Source organism: Paramisgurnus dabryanus, chromosome 6 (assembly GCF_030506205.2).
Source record: "Paramisgurnus dabryanus chromosome 6, PD_genome_1.1, whole genome shotgun sequence".
Lineage (NCBI taxonomy): Eukaryota > Metazoa > Chordata > Actinopteri > Cypriniformes > Cobitidae > Paramisgurnus > Paramisgurnus dabryanus.
Window position 1 is genome coordinate 31,650,424 of NC_133342.1, and position 16,747 is coordinate 31,667,170.

Here is a 16,747-nt window from a genome sequence, read left to right on the forward strand (position 1 = left end):
AAAGTTACCATGATAATTATTATTTATGATATCTGTGGAAATAAATAAAACTTTGCAAATCTGCTGATTTGATCCATTCATGTCCTGACCACCAGGCTAGAGATTTTTAAACATCCTTAATCCACACTTACTAGTCTATCAAATAATATCTCAAATATATTGTTTTGTGAAATAAAAGAATGCTTTGTTATATTGTTTATGCGATTATAACGAATCACACGATCATTTTATACGCAGCAGTCAGCAGCTGCAGCACACTCGGATCCGACCGCATACATACTGTAATAAACAGGCGTTCGGCGGCTTTTTACATCACGACAGACTATGCCATTTGAGGAGGAACCGCTCATTGATCACCGTATTTTTATAAATCCTGTACATGTTTGGACCTGCCGAACAGGTTGAGGACTTTCATATACTTTGTTTAGCAGAGAGGTTGAGCAGTTTGACCAGCGGGCTGCGGGAACCGGACGCATATCACGCCGCCAGACTGTGTTAACTCGAAATGTATAACTATTATCAGATCGACCCACCGGGAAAGTCCCGACTCTCTCGATTGCCATTCCGCTACTGGTTGTAAGAAAGTGAGTGCGTTTGGGTCGCTGGTCCCCGTGAACAGATGTGACGTGCCTCACTCACCTTCCTGGATTAGAGACATGCTGCCAAAACCGTTTGTGCTGAAGATCGCATAAAGTTACACCCATTTCAGGCAGGATCATCCCCCTCAAGCCAGCATGCACGAGTATGTTAATTGTTTGTTTACTTTCTACACGAAGATATGCTAACGTTATGCTATCTGGCTGTCTGTCTGCCTATCTCTATATACTAGCCTATCCATCTGTCTGTCTGTCTGTCTGTCTGTCTGTCTGTCTGTCTGTCTATCTATCTATCTATCTATCTATCTATCTATCTATCTATCTATCTATCTATCTATCTATCTATCTATCTATCTATCTATCTATCTATCTATAATCTGCGCTATCAGAACTGTACTTTACTCGTCTTTCTATAGTCATTCTCAATGCTCTCAATGCGGCTTTGGGAAATTCTCTCCCCAGCGTGACGTCATACAGTGCGTTGTGGGGGAAAGGAGAATCATTGCAAACCGCTGTACTTTTTCATACTTTTTCGGGTTTTGTGATACCCAACAACATAAAATACAATGGATAACAGTTTAAATGTTTATTATCAACAAGCAAATTGCACAAATTCGTTGAAAAATTTTACCTGCAAATCGCCCTTTAAGCTTTTCTGTTTTTTTTGTGTTGGCAGAGATTTCTGGGAACTCTGAGGACATTCCCCTGGTGCGCTGGAGGCAGCAATGGTTGGAAAATGGCACCTTGCTTTTCCACATCCACCACCAGGACGGCAGTCAAAACTTGCCCAGCCCGGCGGCCACAGCTTACCCTGCTAGTGACTCTGCTGAGGAGGAACTTCGTATTCTGCACATCTCAGTCATGGTACGCTATCAGAAATCATTTCCAGATTGTGATGCATTATAATTTGGTTTATAAATGTTACTAAACCAATTTCAGTGATTGACATAATGGCAACAGACCCCTGTTGGTATTTAAAAACAACTAATTAGCCAAAAAATCTCATTTAAATCTGAACATAGTTTATTTTACAGTCTTTAAACATGCAGATGAAGTTTTATTACAAATTGACAAACCCGCAGAGATTTCAGTGAATGACTTATCTGTAGATCTGTCACTGCAGTTCTGAGGGTGAAGACGCCATGCTGGTCATGCCTTGAGGAAATTACAAAGAGAAAACATCACGTAGATAGAAAAAAATGGGTGTGGGATGCAGGGTAAGATGAAAGTTTTTTCCCGATTCAGTCAATTAATGGTTACGCCTGCTGGCTTCACAGTTGTTCACAGCTATGGATCGTTGCACCACTGTCACCCTCAGAAGAAGTTACATTCACAACAACTTTAGCAAAGAGTCTTAGGGGGCATGAGGATTATGTGAAGCTTTTATACACGCTCAGTTTGATTAGTGTAAAATCCATATTTGTAAATTATCATGCAGGATGGAAGTTTGTACGGAGGAGAAGACTGTTGTTTGTGGTGACTAACACTGTAGGTGAGATGAATGGAAGAGCACATGAAGACTTCTAAACACCGGCCAACATGCCCACGCCTGGCATGCAAATACTTCGATAGAGAAAGCACAAATGGCTCATTATTTTTTTGTAAGGCTAAAGGGACATATGGGGACTCCAGGCTGTGCCGGATCTCCATTGTTGCTTGAATTTCAAGTCCCTTAATTGCACATTAGTGCAGGCAGTTGTTTTGGGTGGGTAGTTGATTCCCTGTGCAGTGCCATTGACTACTGAACAATCCACAATGGAATACAATTCCACCGAACTCCGGGAAGTCTCCATGTTTTCTCAGAATCTAAAGAAGATTGCATGACTCCTATCTCAGACACTGATATCGCGATAAGGAAGATAGTCACAGTGTTAATATTATATTAGATGTAATTTAGACGTATCATAATGTCTTAGCGGTTGCTTTTTTAAAGCAACACTAAAGAGTTATTGCTCTTTGCTCCCCCTACAGGTTAGAAGCGTAATTGTTCATTACCACTGTCGTAAATACTGCAGCATAGCTGGCTCTGATTGGATTGTAGGTCTGCCGTAAAGCAAGTTCTTGTAGTTTTCACTCGAACTACAGGACCGCGACCCGACGGTTGGAAACTTCTTTGGTGCGGTTTTGGCTGATAGAGGGCTGCAAAGTGAATGTGAAAGTGCCATTCACCCTGTTTTGAGTGGATGAACCACTGAAACTTTTTTGGAAACGTTATTTTAAGGTAAAAAAAACTCTTTGGTGTTGCTTTAACTTTCATTGATTTCATTACATTTGTCCTCTGATAATGCGCTCCTTTTTTTGCACGTTTCTCAGGACATTGTTCACGGGCAGAAAAGTTCAAATCGGAGTGTGATTGATCATTTCTATTTTAAAATATGAGCAAAACAGGTCATAGCTGCATATCTCGTGACGCTCGCTGCATGTGAAATGATCAGGTGACCTTGAGCTTCAATCTCAGCACATTCGCATTTGCAAATGAAAGCTTGAAAATGCTAATAGTAATAAAAAAAACTCATCTAGATCTCAAAACTGCTTCCTTTCCGTAAACCTTCTCGACACACCCCTTCCATAAAATGTGACATTTCATTTTACTTCGCTCCTTTTCTGCTTAGAGCCAAGACTTTTTTTCAAGGTGCCAGAGTGAAATTTTCTCTGGTGTGGAGGAAGTCGGCTTCTGTGACAGATGGTATTTATGTCGCGTCTCCTCCCGGCTCCAGCTTGGGTCTCGGCCGGAGGGCAGGTTCCTGAATCTGGCGCCCCCCAAAAAGTGATCTGCAGCGACTCAAAGAGAACACAGACACCTGTCACCAGTCCTTGTCTTGTCTCTGGACGTACATGGCGCAGTCCTTTGACCAGCTGGGGCTTTTGCTCAGCTCAGTGGAGGTGGGCGTTCAGCGCCAGGCTTGCATTTTCACCGTGATTCAGTTTAGGGCTCGGATGGATGAGCACTTGTCAAATGTGCCTTGATGAACGGCCAGCTGTGCTGTCATAATGACTCTAATGTGTTTTTTTCCTGCTATTTTAACCGTCTTTTCTTCAAGCTAGCATCTCCAGCTGCTTTCACAAAGGCCATGTTGTAAATTGAAAATGTTTTTCTATCAAAGCTTATTTTTTTCTCTTTGGGGGGTAATGTGTAACCCATCGAAAACAGCAGTGGCTTGCTTGCACGCGCTGGCGAAAAGTGACCACCCTCCATCCCGCTGCTGTCGTTGAGCATCTCTAAAAGATCAGCAATTAGTTTTCGCACTTCTCAACTGCAGGTGGGCCTTTACCTAAGAGAACTTCACCTACAAATATCACATTCACAACCATTTGCAGGATGGTTGATATTTAAGGTTTTTCCTATCTTGTCCCGCAGTAATATTCTCTCGAATATGGTTGTATTTTTAGCAGGGAGGTTTGTATCAACGCACCTCCCCTTCATTCAGCTGACCATTTTACAAGTTACAATTTGCACTACTCAGCAAGGCTGAACATCCATAGGCTTTTTCTGACCCCTGTTTCTCCCATTTGCACGCCTGAAGCTTGTTCCCTGGTGGTTTATCTCTCCACGGATGGCTGGCTCAGCTGCTCCGTGCCCTTGCAGTGATTTGCTCATGCTGGGCAGAATGATGGGCAGCGCATGCAACATAGTGCTCACTGCATCTATATCACATCAGCTGACAACCGTCCTTATATGACAACAGAAACAGATGGTATTGCGTTCTAGATTTAGCACAGCAGTAGATGGGATTTTTTTTTTTCTTGAACACAGCAATAATTAAAAAGCTACTACACGTAGAACAATTATATATATATAACTTTATTTTAACTATTAATTGTACATTACATTTAATCGTCGATATTTTCACATAATGTTCTTTACATTATGTAGGATGATTTTATGAATAAAACAGTAAATCACATAAAACATGACTTTGGCTGGGTTTCACAGGCTGTGTTAGATATAAATATATGTTTGCCTTTATTATTTTTTTGGATGATGTTACATTAGACAGACAGAGAATTTGATATGATGTGCTTAATTTTTTTTCCCCTTTTTGTAATACAATTGTAATAAAAGACAAACTGGGGCTAGTTGTCACAGAGCCTGTATTGATGCAGGTTTGATCAAAAGTTCCATGAGTGCTTTTTGTCTGTAGCAATGATTTATTTATTGGCCATTACAATGTTTTGATAGTTATATATTTTACATTTGCATTGCTTTTTCATAAATGCTTTTGTGTTTCATAATTGTTTAACTGAAATTACATTTCACCTATACTCCGCAAGCAATTTTGCATTTAAAAGACGCCTAGTAGCAGTCCGAACGCAACCCAGGTGTCTAGGCTGAAATAAGTAAAAATTTAAACAATGCATAGCATATCATAAACCCAAGTACCTTGTTGTCACTGCTGACTTTGCTTTATGTGCATGATGGACTAAATTATATCCCTAAAGTTATATTGGCAAAAATGACATTGATTCAATTTAATGTTATCAAATTCAATGTAACCAAATTCATGTGTTATTTTGGCTAGAAGTGGGTTACTCATAATCTGATTATATCGGGCCTATATATTGTACCTGGTGAATGGTGATATGACGACTATTGCTTGCTGGGAAGTGTGACAACTTCAGGACAAAAAGAACGTGAACCGAAACCGAGTACAGATTTGATGTCTTACGGCGCATTCACACGGGGCGTAAGCGTTGACGCTTCCCATTCACTTTTAATGGTTGATGTCAAGCATTGGCGAACTGAATTTGAATCTGAAGTTGAACATTTCTCAAATTTTCAAGCGGCAACGCGTGCGTCAGCCAATCATATCGCCATATGCAAATAACCTAGGCATAGCTAGCCAATTACGTTTATGGAAGACCGGAGCTTGTGTTGCGGCCACAGTGATTGGCTGTTGGCCACGCTTCAGACAAGCCTTCCGTTAAGTGTTAACGCTTACGCCCCGTGTGAATGTACCGTCAGTGATCGGCCGATGACAATGCTTCATACTGATTATTCAAGCTAATATGCAAGCTCTTCGATTACTGTAACTTGTAAAAAAAATCTAGATTAAAGTAATACCACAGATGTTGCCTTTGTTACATTACTTGCAGAAATTAGGTATATTATTGTTTTAATAGAGAATCAAATAAATAAGCACGGTAAATATTTCTTCTACAAAGAGCAATTTAATATGCCTTTTAAAAGGTTTATGTCTCTTAATAGTAATGAAAATAAAACACTTCAGTCTTCTACTGTATGAATTAAATATACACACATTCGTTTAAACTACAACAGTTCTTCAGCCAAGAGCAGAGAGTGATTTTATTTAGAGATGAATTAGGTTACTGTCGCTCTGTATTGTCTGTGTGTGCGTGCGTCAGGTGTATGCGGACAAGAGCAGCTGCGAGCAAAATTAAAGTTTAAACGGTCAAAACTTTAAAACGCATTCAAATAAAAGGTGTGTTCGACTTCATGCGCCGCTGCGCAGACCGATCTGCAGCTGACTTGAAGCAGTGCATTCTGGTTAGCAACTTTGTCTGACTTAAGCTGGCGCTGCAGGCACGTGACTGTGTCATATGGTTTTAAAGTACCGCGAGAGCGATTCGAGAAGAGGAGCTGCACGGGCTGTAATGACGACACAGCTGTTTCACGATTGGTCGGATTCACCACATGACAACAGTCATGTGTGTTTCGTGTTTATTTTCACGCCCTCAGTTCCACAAATGCTCACAAATCTGTATTTTTTTAACAGTTAAAGCTCTTTTCATGTAGTCCTGATGTTATATTGTGTCATTTTCATCAAAATAAAATGGTTAAAAAACGTAGACCCCACTACATTGGTATTTAAATAATATATGCTTATGTTGAACTTTATTCTTGTAAAAACAGATGCTGTAAGCCTCTTCAGTTCCACTCATGCTCACGGACATTCAAAACTTAATATAATATGTATGTATAATTAACTTTTTATGTTGTTTACATCTTACAAATCATGTTTACTGCCATAAAGCAAGCAAACTGCACGTGATCAGCCATGCCTGACGTAAATGCAGCAAACTACGGGAACCACAGCATGTCCGACTTCACGTCTCCGTTTTCAGCTACTCCCCGCCTGCACGCGGCTAATCTCGCCAATCGGTTACATCCAGCCACAGCCGATGTCGAACACACCTAATAAATTTCGGGATGGAGGTGCAATGTTCGCGATTGATATGTGTTGTATACGCTGTTTGATGGGGACGTGAAGACGCATTGTGCTGTAAGGGCCGGAGCGCCCTCATAGAAAATACCTACCCAGTCTCACGAGGTTTCGTGATATAGTCACGTAATTTTTTGATTCTTTTTTTGTGATATTATCACGAATTTCCGCGTTTTTTCATGATCGTATAACAAAATCCTGTTTTCGTGTGATTATCACGTATTGGTTACTCAACTGCTTTTTCCTATTTTTAAACCATTGTCGCTTCGGTTTAGGGTTACATTTGGTGTTTGCATTAGAATGTCACTTTGTGTATAGGTTTATACTAGGGTTGTGACAATTAATCGGGCAAATGCGCATTTTCTCAATGAATGAATTTGAATGAATTACGGTGAAATGCAGGCACATCCAAAAGCCAGGGGGCGCTCTCGCTTAGAAACACCATTTGTGCCACAGAAGAAGTAGTATACTAAACACTATTCCAGGAAATGTCTAAAGGAATATTTATATCGCTGTTCTTCAGATTGTTTCAGGTATTTTCATGATAATAAAGAATATTTTAAATGATTGTGTTTGACGAGTGTTGCTTTTTTAAATGCACGTTATAAACGAGTCAAACTTGTAGAGATTTTAGATTGATAAGGACTTCCTACTGATCACGGAGCCGTAATACATGCACAAGCTGTGCATGAAACACTGAATCGGAGCCTTACGATTCAGAATCGATTTCAGACAGGTCTTTTTAATGGGAGCGCCATGCATCGATGCACATCCCTAGTTTATACTATTTTTTTCTGATTTATTTTTTTATATGTCACCTTGCGTTATGGTTAGAGTTGGGTTTGGGTACTAGGAATGTCATTTTATGTAAATCTAACCCTAAACCAAAGCAACAATGGTAAGAAAATTGGACAAAGCAGTTGAGTAACCAATACGTGATAATCACAGGAAAACAGGAATTCGTTATACGCGAAAATTTGTGATAATATCACACAAAAAGAATCACAAAATGACGTGACTATTTAACGATATTTTGTGGGGCTGGGCTGGAAAATACACATATCTTAGTAAAGGCAGAAAAATAATCCAAATTTGCAGTTTGCACATGAGCAACAGGTTGTAAAAATGGCAGCACTGCGTAGAAATGGTCTCCAATTGCCGCTACATTCAGGAGCCCTATGATGACAAAACTAAACAAGAAGATCAATTCATGAGAACGGCAAATTTAAAGAGTACAGATCAATTATTTTATGCGATGATCAACCAATACCGATCTGCGGCCGATTGATTGGAGCATCCCTGTTTAAAGGACTTTTGTTTTCCTTTTCAGTAGTATTGTCAAAAGACTTTTAGATTTTGTGCCTATATAAATTATTTAAAAAAAATATAAAAAATTATAGCCTACTGAGAAAGTTTAAAATATTTTTGAAAATAAGTAAAAAGTGTGAGAACTAGTCCCGGTCTCCCCTTTTATTATAGAAAAAGTGTAATTGTCCCTCTCACTTAGGTAAATTTACTCTCAATGTTCAGTGATGATAAGCCAGTAATGCCCTTTATTGAATGGTGGATATATACTGTATGAGGCTAATGCAATTACAGCATTGATTGAACTAATGCATCTTAAAAGATTCTCAACTTCCTTTATTATTCGATTATGCAATCGTACGGTATGATTTCATCACTATAAATGTTATGGGTCGCTTTGACTGTCTCTACGGACTCACATTAATCTTCCAGATATAGTTTTCAACAAAAATACACTTGTGACCTCTTGAGCTGAGACAGATTCATTTTGTTTTCTTCCTTTATTCAATCTAGAGTTTGGATTAATGTCTCGGAAAAAAATAAATGTTTGGTCTGAACTATTAGATTCAGTTTTCTTTGTGTTGTCTTGCTCCTCGTTGCCAATAAAACAGCACATCAAACCTTGTGCTGATGTAGTTATGGGTAAACAGTCCTATTCCTTCTATCTTCTGGGGCATGCATGCATCATTTCCCATTCTTTTGGGAATTGTAGAAGATAGTGTTTCAGATGAAACTGGCACGGTGGCATTAGGGAATCAGATACAAATGGGGGCCGAAGCAGTATAGCAGAAATCAATTCTTTTTGGGTAACATCCAGTTACTCGACATACACCTGATATGAAGATTTATAAGAAATACTGTAGTAATTCTTACCTCCATCCTTATGTGTTTATACAGCACCAAACACTGGTTAGTGGACATTTTCTTCCTAAACCTCAACAGCTTCACCAACTCCCAAAACATGGACCTTTCTAAAAGATTTCAACCGTTCCGTGTTTTTCCGGTCCCTACTGAACTTTACTTCTGTAGAAGGCACCTGGAAGGCAGTGGCGGGCGTAGAGATGTAAACCTCCTGAATTTTCAAATCCATTTATAAAACAGACTTGCTGGAAATGTGAGTTTCTGCCCTGTTAGCAACCATAAGAGGAAGGCGATATATCTTTACATTGAGCATCTTCCCAAGGGGCCCAGGCTGTGTGAATGTAACCGATGGCTAAGAATGTTGAAAGAGGGGCAAGCAATGTTAAAAGCAGTGAAAGATGAATAGGCAGCCACGATGATGATGTTCCTGGAAAAGCTATTTTAGGTAACATTGCAGTCTAGATGTACATACTAAGAGGTGTGTATTTATTCATGTAGTATTTCATGAATATTAAATAAAATATATACATCATCTTAAATGCACTGCCTCCCATGAGTACACTTTTAAACATTGTGTTCTAGTAAAAACATGGTGGTCTTTAATATACAGTGTAGCATGGAGTGTGGCATTAAGTTTCTGTATTGATGTTTGTTTTAAAGCAGTTTAAAGGGGACATATCATGAAAATTTGACTTTTTCCATGTTTAAGTGCTATAATAGGGTCCCCGGTGCTTTTATCAACCTAGAAAATTTTAAAAAAAGGTCGACCCAGTAAACCTTTCTCTGCAAGCATGTGAAAAAATAGGTAATTATAATTTGGCTCCCCTTATGATGTCAGAAGGGGATAGTACCACCCATTAATCTGCACTATCCAATCACGGCACTGTTATTTAGTGCAGATATAAAAATAATAATAATTGACAGCACAATTGAGTTTCAATTTCAACAAACCATCATTATGGCGATCACTGTTTGCATTTCATCAGCTCATTTGCATTTAAAAGGACACATCCAAAAACGCCACATTTTTATTCACACCTACAATGTGGCAATTTTAACATGCTATAATAAATTATCCGTGAGGTATTTTGAGCTAAAACTTCACATACACACTCTGGGGACACCAAAGATTTATTTTACAATTCTAAAAAAGTCTTGTGAAATGTCCCCTTTAAAGGAATAGTTCAGCCAAAAATGAAAATGACCCAATGATTTACTCACCCTTAAGCCATTTGAGTTACACATGTCCATCCTTTTTCATACAAACACATATTCGGATATTTTTTTAAATGTTCTAGCTCTTTCAATCTTTATAATGGATGACTATAGGGTCCAGCTCCATCAAGTCCAAAAAATGTGCATCCATCCTTCGCAAAAGAAATCCACACGGCTCCAGGCCTTCTGATGGTAATTGATGTGATTTTGTAAGATAAATCTCCATATTTAAATCTTTACAAAAGAAAATAACTAGCTTCCGGTACCGCTGCCATCTTAGACTCCTCTGTGTTCAGGAGAGAGTATCAGAATCTGTGAAGCGCCATATCGATTTTTTGGCAAACTTTTTAAAGAGCACTGAAGATAAATGTGTAACAATGTGGATAACATTCTATGCATCTCTTGTAAATACTTGGACGCGAATACCCAAATATGGCAGACACATGCATAACAGCACCCCCTAATGTGTGGTTCACTTTCTTCATTTTTAACTTTTGAACTTTTCATCATTTGCAATGATTCTAGTTCCAACCTTAGTGATTTTGTAACTGTTTGCTATGTCAAAAGACAGTCAAATTTGTTAAATACCAATGAAATGAAGTGCCTTTTGTGAAAATAAGGCATTTTAATTACTAACTAATAACCTTTTCAAGTGAAATAACTGAATCTAGACAAAAGAGTCTGATAAAAATGCTCATTTACAATATGCATACAGTTAAATACTTTTTTTTACATTTTGAATAGACAAGCAATATGTCAAGGTAAATATTTCTTAAACAAGATTTTACTGATCTTTTCTTTCACCTGTTTGATATGCCAAAGTGCCAAAGACAGAACATATGGGCACAATAGCATTTTTACAAAGAAGGCGTAATAGGACAATAAAAATATAGAAGTCATGACCTGTTTAGTAAATCCATTTAGTTTACTACAGGCTTTCTTTTGCTAAAACCACTTGGAGTTTAAGTGCCTCGTAATACCTTATGCCCACATGCACCCTTGAAAGTAAAGGGCATTTCCTCTTTCATTTATTCCACATATGCCACCCAGATCAGATAAAGGCCCATCTGGGAAATTGTCCTACAATGGTCCATTCATTAATATTGACCAGACCCTTGGTCTTACATCACACGCACTCGCACATAAACAAGCAAAACTAAACTCTTGTCTCAAGAAATCACAATTATTTATTATCTTTGTACTTTTAGAGAAATGAAACTCAATGAGATTCAGAAACAAAAGAATGTGAGGCACGCTTTGCATTGATTTTACAGCTGGAGCAGAAGGTGATTTATCATAAAGCAATGCTTAACCATCATCCAATGCTCGCGTACAGTTTCCCTATCCAATCATCTTGAAGAGATCTTCCCTGCATGGTCTTCGAATTGTTTTCCAGAATACTAAACACGTTCAATTTAGCACAGAGTAGGCACAAAATCACATTGAACAACAAAAACCACTGAGGAGCGTCTAATTACACCATAGCAGTTTAGTCATTTCCCTCCAGTTTCTCTTTGTTAAATTTTTCATACAATAAAAATAATTAGATTAAGGAATCAGACAAATCGGTTTCTTTGAACGTCTGTGACCTTTGAGGTTATGGTGTTTTGTCTTTACTTAAAGGCACATGACATTAAACCTTTGTTAACCAACAGCTATTAATTAAAAATTAATAATCGAGCTATCCTGTGTGACTCAAATGTTGAGAATGATATACTGTATGCTATGCTCAAGTCTGTTAATATAAAAATATTGTCCTTGCATATTATATGCCTGAGAAATGCACATACAATAAGCCTACAAATTCTTTACAGATCCTTGTATGTACTCTGTATACAGGAAAATGTCTTTCGGCTCAGTCTGCTTAAAGATTGTTAAGTGGCTGCAATGTTGTAATATGAAATATATTTGCAAAAAAAGAAACATGCAAATTAGATGACTGTTAAATTACAATAAAGTTATAAACTATCGATTATTTGTAGATAGACAGTATTAGATCATTTGATGAGATATATTTAGCACCACTTTTTGAAGTGGGTGTGGTTGTTTCAGGATTTTTTATATAATTTTTTACATTTTTAAAAATTTGATGTAGTTGCCATCAGCTCAGTCATCTTTTCATTTAGATACAATCTTACAAAAATATTTTTACATTCAATATCCCGTATATACATCAAATCAATCCCACAGACATTAAGTATTGCTAATATTCAGGTTTGAAGAGCCCAGAGGCCAGTAACTTCTCTTCCGAGGGGTGCGAATTCAAAATATGTGTTCGTTGCGTCATGTGAACCATGTGCATCATGCCTCTTGTCAAAATACGTGCCTGCTGCACACGCGTCGAAAGGATTTATGATAAAAGAGATGCTTGTGTTCACAAAATACTTACAAGACACTAACTTAACAGTAAACTCTGATTACACATAAGATTAAGTGAGTATTTGGCAAACGCGTGTGTCTCTTTTATCATAAACCAATTCAAAGCGTCTGCAGAAAAAAAAAAGTTTAAAACCTTTAAAAGTTGTCTTCTTTCAGCAATGGAAGTAAAATTAGCAGGCTTTTAATTGCTGTAAATGGAAGGATAGCCTATATGATTAGTGTAATCTCAAAAATAATTTACAAAAATGTCTGTACTCTAAAAATACTTTATTTGTAACAAACAAATATCAGGGCCGGAGTGGGGCCACTTTTCAGCTCTAGAGTTTCAGGCCCAAGACCGGTCCATTTTTTTCATGGTGGAATTACAAATTAGCACTTTTGCCAAATTGGATAAATGAAGCAACAGTTCAGCACTTACTTTTGTGTAGTTTTTATTAATACCATGGTTCAACAAATGAATACCATGGTTCAACAAATGATGTAAAGGTTAAATATTAATTCAATAATAATATACTTATTCACTTCAAAAAATAATTAGTAATTAAAATAAATAATAATAAAAAGTAACGATTTTACTGCATACACAGATCAAGCTTGAGTTTTGTTATCAATATTAAACTGCATAATATAGTCTATGAATCGCCATGTATTGGGTGATACACAAAAGGGTAATATTTTGATTAAATTTATATTTTTCTTGTGAATAGGTAGACAACTGTATTAGCTGAAAAATTAAGTTGCTAATGCTAATCATAGACATATCTCTCTTTACCTGTCTCCACTTATGTTTGTCCTCTTGAAAATAAATCAGTAAGCTTGGCCCATTTGGCAGCATCCTCCTCCAATGTCTTTCTTTTCTTCAACCCGGCTATTATAGCCCCTCCTGGCCTCTACCTCCAACCCATCCTTCCTGAAACGTGTACTGTTACTGTAGGGCCGGCCCAGCCTACCTGAGAAAAGTTTTGGAAAAGACGCGCTATGGACTGAGCCAAATCTATGGGAGGGGAGGGGGAACTCACTCACATGGTACAACCAATGCAGAAGCTGCGCAATGTGGTGTCAGAATGCAAAACGTGTGTAGTGTTATTTAAGAGAAGATAGACTCACTAATGTGAAAAAAAAAAAAACCTCAACTGGCCCAAAAGTGAAGCGGCCCACCGGGAATTCGCCCGGTTCTCCCGATTACCCACCTCAGGCCTGCAGGAGATAAAGAATTTACAAAAGGTGTGGAGAGACGATTCCAAAATGTTTCAGCACCCGGACAAGGATGTGAGAAAAAAGGTTCTCAACATTAGCCTGGTATAACCAGACTCTCGTACATTCATTTCTTTGTACAGAGAGTCTGGCCACGCTCCATAGCAAAGCGTTACTTCTGTTAAGGAGGGTCCATTGTTGAAGTTTAAAACTATTGGATCTGCCCAGAGTCACTCAGGATCTGCCAAAGCCAATCGCTAACATGTGGTCGTGACGTATATCATGCACCGAAACCGTCCGGAAGCAACAAGTCAGAATAATCAGAAAAAACAAAACTTAGCAAACCTGGTTCTTGCTCCGGCTTTAACTTCTGTATATTCGGCAGTTTTGCAACAACGGACCGAATAGCTTTTCACGTCTTTCTCCGCTGCCATTACTGAACTATAACTTAAACTGACGCACGACCTCAACGTCATCGTTCTTAGCCACCCCCATCTGTTGCTGATTGGTCCTGCAGATTTTTGCAGGAGAAAACGAAACTCTATAGAGCTATCCCAGACGTACTGCTGAAGCGAAATGAAAAATAAGCGGAAGCACGTAGGAAGGCAGAGCCAGGCTATCTCAACATATCCATAGGTACAAAATCATCATATACTAAACAATCTTTGGGGTAGCATAAAAAAAATAGATGCAATATTTGCATTTGTTTAAAGCAAAACATTCAATTACTTACCATGCTACAGGTGAAGCCGCTCTTTACGCCTTCTTACGTCTCGTAATCGGTCCTCAATGTCCATAATAATCGTTTTAAATTGTTCAAATTTTCATATTTAAAACCGTGTGTGTGCTGCTGTACATCCATGCGTTTGTAGGCACATATTTCGCTCATTAAATAACAAAAACAATATTATAAAACGAGCAGTTCTGGTTCTTCATTCTGATTGGTTGAAACGCGTTCTAAGCCGTGATAAAATACCCCGGTAAACCCATGGTTCAGACCGCATTACATAGGGCTGCACGATTAATCTTATTTTTATCATGGTAACGATATGCGTGCCCCACGATTAATTCATGACAATCGTCGCGATTAATGTGCAAAGACCAAGCACAAAACACACGGTCTAGAATCAAGCAAAGTGTTTGTTATGGGCGGAGTCAGAGTAAACGGAGTGTTTCTTTGCAAATGCAGTCTGTGTTAAGGTAGAAATATGTTAGCATCACGAGATTTACAGTCATTCGAACATAATGGCAGAGCAACAAGAAGAAAGTGCAGAAATATGTACCGTATGTTTAATTCCCAAAAAGGGTCATATAGGCCTACCCCATTGTTTGGATATTTCGGATTTGAGGAAAGTGATGTTGATCAGGTAAGTCACGAGTCTTGTGCAAACTGTGCTCCTGTTCCGTCCAAACATGAAATATCAAGAGTTTCAAAAGCTGAAGCCGCAACCATAAAAAATCCCCGACCATCCACGACACAGACAACAATAACGAATCGCGTATCATGTAAGTTAGCCAAGGATATGTGTCCAATAAGCACCGTGAGCAGCAAGGGGTTTAAAAAAATATTGCCACATAAAAGGCATATCTTAGGCATTTTTTATTCAAAAATGTTTTGTTTTTATTTTAGTTTAATTCTAATTTGATATAAATATATATTAGAGCCCTGCATTTCAGCCTTTTTATGCCCATTGGTTTGGGTTTCGGACCAATTTTAACATCACAGTTGATATGCGGCCAGGCCTCTGGATTTTTTAGGCTTCACCACCTTTATATATAATAATTTAATTAAAAGAAACGTTGAGCCATTGATAAATTGTAAAAGAAAGACGTTTAACCTATTGCACGAGTCCACTACGCACATTTAGAATGCACCTGTTGCAACGGTGTTTAGCGTCTCCGCCAGCAGCAGGACTTTCAGTGCATCGGGGAATATGGAGAACTGAATAAAAACCTTAAATACTGTCCATAATCTATAAAAGACTTCTTTCGGTAGTTATGTAAAAAAATGCGGTGTAAAGCCTTGAATTTTAATTGATGCATAGCGTATGTGTAAGGTAAGGCAACCTGCATGTTTATTTCGTTTCATGTTTATTTCGTTTTGTTTTGATTCATTATTTTTCTGCACCCCGCCGTCTGCGAGCAACAGAGCAGCCTCCCTCCGCTTTAAAAAAAATAGTGTGTTGATAATAAACATTTAAACTAACATTGTTATATGCTGAAAATATATATATTATATAGACGTTATTGTAGGCAAGTGAATTGTTGATTTGAGAGGCTCATTTGATCAAACAAGTCGTCAACATGATGTTTGCTGTCGGCCGCTAACTGCTTGGTCAGTATCAAAAACCTTAATTTAACAAACAAAAAAGGCTCTAAAATAAATAAAAGATATTTTATAATTTTGACAGTTAAAACTGAACTGCTTTAATTGCTGCAATAGTCGTACAGCTGTAAGGAATCTGTTTAAGGAGTTATTTTTGTTATTTCTGCGGATTTCTTTTGCAAAATCTATGCGGAATTTTGCGGAATTATTTTAAATGTTTTAAAAAGATCTAAGAGAATGGGAGCTGTGGATATTACAAAACAATAAAATATTTTATAATATAGGCCTATAAAATGTATATAATATTATATACATGGCTGTAAAGTGTAATAAAAATACTGAAGTAAATAGAAGTTCTTCACTAAAAGAATGATCGTATTTTTAATCGTGATCAAAAGTTTGAGCAAAACAATCGTGATCATCATTTTTCCTGTGATCGTGCAACCCTAGCATTACATAAGTATCACTGCGCCACTGTTGCTACGTACTGATTTATGAAAATAAACATCACAGTCTTTAATCATATTTTTAATTTGTATACAATTGCACAATTATGACGATATCCAGATAAATGTCAATAAATATTGTTGAGTCATCTCGTCCATAAAGAGAAAACGTTTCCTGAGAAGTTTACCTCAAATTCATATTTCCGCGACTCACTGGGTGGCGATCTTACCCAACTTAAACAC

At 37.9% G+C, this 16,747-nt stretch overlaps 1 protein-coding gene across 4 annotated transcripts in view; it reads left to right on the forward strand.

Annotated features, from left to right (window-relative positions):
* astn1 (astrotactin 1) overlaps nucleotides 1-16,747 on the forward strand; it is a 354,343-nt gene that overhangs the window by 85,844 nt on the left and 251,752 nt on the right. For all 4 annotated transcript variants that reach the window (XM_065276610.2, XM_065276608.2, XM_065276609.2 and 1 more), the window contains exon 2: nucleotides 1,273-1,460. In XM_065276610.2, coding sequence (XP_065132682.1) covers nucleotides 1,273-1,460 — 188 coding nt within the window. The remainder of the gene's footprint in view (nucleotides 1-1,272; nucleotides 1,461-16,747) is intronic.